Raw genomic sequence first — 5,039 nt, 5'->3', positions numbered from 1 at the left:
ACAGGTTCTTACTTCCAGTCAATTCCCTCATTTACTTCTCAGGTTACTCGTTTCCCAAAAGCACTTTTGCCTCCCCGAGTTTATCCCTCCTGTTTCCTGCTTCAGTTGCAGCCAGTCTGCAGCCTCTGAAAGAGGATGCTCTGCTCCAGTACCCTGTGGATGTTCCAGGTGCACAGGTACAGGTCCCTCTCATGAGCACTGCTCAGTTGAGCCCCAGTTTTTTCCTGTTCTGCATCAGCAGCAGTAGTTGTACTGTCTGCTCTGGTCACAGCACCAATCTGTCAGATCCTCAGTAAGTGTTTGGACAATGATCTGAGGAACATGATGGGATTCTTGGAATGTCCTGCACAGGTCCAGGAGTCGGACATGGTGATCCTGATGGGCCTCTTCCAACTCTGCATATTCTATGATTCTGTGATTCTGTGATTTATTCTGTGATTCTGTGATTTTAAACCTGCTGTCCTCCCTCAGCCCATGCATGGCCATGAACCTTGCAGAGCTGCAGCCCAGGCTGAGGTGAAAGTGCCATGGTGTGGTACTCAGGAGCTGGGCTCAAGCACCTCTATCCCCAAATGAGAATGGAGCCATTTGCATCCCACACTGCTAGCAGGGTGCTTGTGCTGCTCTGGTCACGGTGAGATGGGATGTTCCCAAAACCTCAGCTTGCTGTGAAGCAGCAGTGACGGCTCAGCATGACCAGAGGGGAGCCTGGAGCTCTCCTGGTCAGGAGCCATGCTCTCCCGTGCTTGCTGCTTACGTGCTCACCACGCTCAGACTGCAGCACTGCTGGGGACCTTTGGATCTCCCTTCACTGTGCAGCCTTGCACCCACAGGGGCTTCCAACTGGAGAAATTTCTGGAGGGCATGAATCAGCTTTTCACAGCTTGTTAAAAATCTTGATCCTACCTCTTGTTTTCATGCCTTTCAAATCAGGAAATGAGTTTTACAACTTTTCCAGTGGGGCACAGCTGGTGGCCAGGGTCGTAAAGCTGAACTTTATAAATATCTCTCATTGGGATCAGGGGAAGAGCATTAAAAAGGCAGAGAGAGAGAAAGAGAAAGAGAAGGGAAAGGAGCAAAGGCAATAGAGAAGCAAAGCTAACAAGTCCAGCTCAACCATCTATGGCCATGCAAGCACAGAAGATGGGGTGTGCTTGGGGCAGGCTTTGCCTGCTTCTTTCCCTCCTCCTCCAGCTGCCGGGCTCCCAGGCCAAATGCTACTTCCAGGCTAAAGGTAAGTGGGGAGATGATAGGGGGAGTGGCTGATGGGAAGAGGAGGCCTCAGCTTTCCCAGCATGATGGGACTCTGCCTGATGCATAAGAAGTATGGAAGGGGCTATGCTGAGCTCAGGAATGGGATCATGGGCCAGTGGTGAGTGGAAGGAGCAGTCTATAAACCACAGAACAGCTCCCCAGGGCTCTGGCTGAGAAACAGGTTTTCTGGCTGGGGCTGAGTGTGCAGAACTAGCAGCAAACGGAGGAGAGTGGCTCATCATCCCTCTGTTGTCTTCTGGGCTATAGAAATCCCAGACCCCAAGAGGTGCTGGGTTTGTCCTCTCCAGGGAAGCAAGAGCCACTTGCTTCTTGCTCTAGACCCACGGGTAGTGGTGAGAGCCACAAGGCAGAGCCAGGGGAGGATGGATGGTACATCACCCATGGCATATGACATGGCATTCCATATCAGCAGGCTGGTGGACAGACGACCATATAACTTCCATACCATAAGTTGGGTGAGATGTCACCCTCACACTTCTGTCCCCTCTTTCAGGGCACAGGGGTGTCAAGGAGGCATCCACTTCCCCCAGCATAGGCCCATGTCTTCTCATCACCACTGTTTCCTTTGCAGCTCCCTGTGAGTACGAAGGGAAACAGTTCTCCATTGGGGAATCGTGGCTGAGCACCAACTGCCTGCTCTGCACCTGCCTGCACCCCATTGGCGTGGGCTGCTGTGAGACGTGAGTGAGGGGCTGTGCTGGGGTGGGCTGTCACTTCCCACCACAGCAACCCTGCATCTGCAGCAGGAGGTGTCTGGTGGCTGCAAACGCAGCAGATATCAGAGCCTTGAGAGGGCTGTGGAGCACCAGGTCCTGGGGAACAAGAGGCAGAGGTGGGCAGGACCCCACCAAGGCATTGAGGGTGGTGGGGTAAGCTGGGGCAGTTGGAAAGGGTGTCTTGGCACAGCAAGATGCTCAGATGTGCCAGGAGCCATGTCCTAGCCTGCCTGAGCTGGTCTGAAGACATCCTGAGCAGGGGGCTGGCAGCAGGAAGCCACCTAGCCGAGTCCACAGCACCCCAGCAGGGTGTGACGGCACTGTGTTCTTTTCTACAGCACCCAGCACCCGATCGACTTCCCTGACTGGTGCGAGGCCCACTACGACTCACAGACCTGCCAGATCTCGGTAGTGCAGAAGGCCAACCCCAGCCTGCCGTGCGTGAAGAGTGTGGAGCATGAGTGGGGCTCGGCCGGTACCCCCGAGCCGCTGGTGAACAAGGTGCTGGGTGCGGGGCTGAGCAGATAGAGAGAGGCTCGGCAGCGCCTGCGCCCCCCGGCACCGCCCTCCCCTCTCCACAGCACACTGCCCGCATGTTCCAGACCTGCCCCACACACCCTGTAGAGGCATCACCGCCGGCACCTTCGAGGGAAACCACTATCCACACACCATGGTACCAAGATTTGCTTCTGCCTTCAGCTTCCTGAACCAGGGCATCCTCCCTGTGAGGCATTCTGCACACAGTGGAAATGCAGATTCTACAGTATCTCCTCCCAGGTGGGCAGAAAACCTTTAGTGACTAAAAAAATACTACAGGACTAAATCGACCTGCTCCATGGCAGTCCTGCATTCTGATACCCACCCCCAAGCAAACCAGCACCCTACTCCCTCCCAGACCTCTATTCCTCTGCACAGCAGCCGTGCAGAGCTCACTGGGGCGCCACCACAGAACCTCGTGCAAAATCCCCACACCCTGTCCAGCTCTGCTCCTGGAGCGTGAGGGGCACAACCCACCTCTGCAACCACTAATGACCCACTCCAAAAGCTCCTGGGGTTCCTGGCTCTGTACGCCAGCCCTGGGCAACACTACAACAGAGCCAGCCCAGGGTGAGTGGCAGAACAGGGTGTCCCCAGGGGAGACCCCCATCCCCACCAGCAAGGGAGCAGCGTGGGGAGGGTTCAGGAAGCAGAAGCAATCTAAGTGCCAGGGTGGAGGCAGCCACCCTAGCAGCTACCCCAGCTGGTGCCATGCCTGTGTTGTGCAGAGCCTTGTGTAGATGTTTCTGTTCTTGCAATAAACATACTGAACAAAGAGATCTCCAGCCTGTAGAATGCTGTAGAAGGTGGGATGTGTCCAGCACTGGGATCAATGTGGGAATAACAAACGTTCTTGGGAAAGCTGAGTTTTGCATATTCAGATGTTTATTACATTTCCATGCAAAGAAGAAAACTCATTGGAAGTCTTAGTAAAAATGGGGAACTGGCTGCTGAGCAGGGGGACCTCCATGCCAGTTCTTGGATGCACAGCATGATTCCTTACAGCCCCCCAAGGATCCAAAGACCAGCAGGATGCCTTCACACCCAGGAGCCAAGGCAGACAATAGCCCAGGGGCTCAGTGCTGCTCAGTTTTGAATTATCACGACCATACTGACACAGCACAGGCCTGCATCCTGGTCACCAGCACATGCCACCAGCACAGGGCTGGCCTGCCAGCATCTGCCTCCTCCAGATGGGGGTGGCTGAGCCACTGGACTGTATGTGTGGGACAACTCTTCAAGAGGCAGGATACGTGCTAGGGCAGGAGAGCAGGCTCTCACCCAGCCCAGGTGGCCACTGTGCTTCACCTTGATTCCAGATCTCTGCTTGCAGGGTCTACATAAGGGCACAGCCTTCACCCAAGGGTGGTGTGAAGCTTGACTGGAAGAGCTTCCCTCTCCCCTCCCCGGGCTGGCCCTTTCCTTCTTGGAAGCTCCGTGTGGGATAAAGGCACATCAGCAGTTCCCTGGGAAGGCAGAATTCTTTTGCTTAGTGCTGGGACTTGTACCTTCACCCAGGCAGGAAGGTCCAGCTCCGGCTGGGGACTGCAGCACAAGACACTGCATCAAGTAGTGTTCTTCCACCCATGGACAGCAGACCTGTCTGGTGCCCACCTGGGCATCACAGGTGAATCCAAAGGGACACTGGGATGCGTGCACTACAGCACACGGGTGACAGTCCTGCCTGCCATTCCCACTGGTGGCACACGCTTGCAGCTCTGCAGGCCAACAACCTCTCCCTACTTCAAATGGTGATGGAGTTAGTGCTGGAGAACTGGGATACGTAGGAAGCCAGGATGGGGTTTGTGGGAAGAACTTTGATGGGCAAGTCCCAGCTGAAGGTGTCCACTTCCATCTGCTCCACGCCAGTCCAGGTGACAGCCTCTGACTGGCTTCCACGAACCAAGCAAGTCCCTGCTGACTCCCCAGAAGTCACAAACTCAAAGTGCAGCCTCCACTTCAGGGACACTGTGGGCAAGAAGGTGATCAGCACATAAAACCCACAAGGGCCATGAACAGCAGCTGTCTCAGCACTGTCTGTCCCAGCAAGGGGACAGCCAATGACCCCACTCACACAGGCTAGCTCCCTCTCAAGGGATACATCTCTGCTGAGTAAATGCAGGGCTGGGGACAGCACAGTCCTCCTGCAGAGACTAGCAAGGCTGGGCCCCTTCCCTGGTGGATACTAACCAATGTTGGTGGTGAATCCTGGGGTTGAGCTGAGTGGGATGGGCAGGCTGAAGCTGCTCTGTGCTGTGTGCAGGCAGGACTCCTGATGGCGGGCGTGCACGGTGAAAGAGACAGGCTGCCCCCGCCGGCGCTGGAACTCCTCCTGGATGCTCTCCTCTGTCTGCAGGCTCACCGAGAACTGCAGGGTGATTGGCAGGGTGCTTGTTCTCACAACCTCATACACACCTCATGCAAACCCTTGGGGGCTTCATTTTCCAAACGAGCTCCAGACTGGACCACTGTCCACCTCACACTCCAAGAAGACCCCAGCTGGGCCCCACT

At 55.5% G+C, this 5,039-nt stretch overlaps 2 protein-coding genes across 2 annotated transcripts in view; one reads left to right on the top strand and one right to left on the bottom strand.

Annotated features, from left to right (window-relative positions):
• Window positions 1-730: 730 nt before the first annotated feature.
• On the top strand, window positions 731-2,519 carry MSMP (microseminoprotein, prostate associated; the record flags this gene model as incomplete). The annotated part of the gene is made up of 3 exons (XM_079330662.1): window positions 731-1,234; window positions 1,847-1,955; window positions 2,330-2,519. Exons 1-3 carry the CDS (start codon window positions 1,123-1,125, stop codon window positions 2,517-2,519), a joined length of 411 nt encoding a protein of 136 aa, XP_079186788.1. The 5' UTR covers window positions 731-1,122.
• An 876-nt stretch (window positions 2,520-3,395) lies between these two features.
• Window positions 3,396-5,039, bottom strand: part of RGP1 (RGP1 homolog, RAB6A GEF complex partner 1) — a 5,035-nt gene continuing 3,391 nt past the window's right edge. The window contains exons 3-4 of the mRNA XM_079330654.1: window positions 4,719-4,943; window positions 3,396-4,496 (exon numbers count right to left, since the gene is read on the bottom strand). Of these exons, the coding sequence (XP_079186780.1) occupies window positions 4,273-4,496; window positions 4,719-4,943 (449 nt within the window). The 3' untranslated portion in view covers window positions 3,396-4,272. The remainder of the gene's footprint in view (window positions 4,497-4,718; window positions 4,944-5,039) is intronic.

This window comes from Erithacus rubecula (genome assembly GCF_903797595.1).
Source record: "Erithacus rubecula genome assembly, chromosome: Z".
Taxonomy (NCBI): domain Eukaryota; kingdom Metazoa; phylum Chordata; class Aves; order Passeriformes; family Muscicapidae; genus Erithacus; species Erithacus rubecula.
Note: the sequence above shows the minus strand (reverse complement) of the source record. Positions and strands in the feature narration are given on the sequence as shown.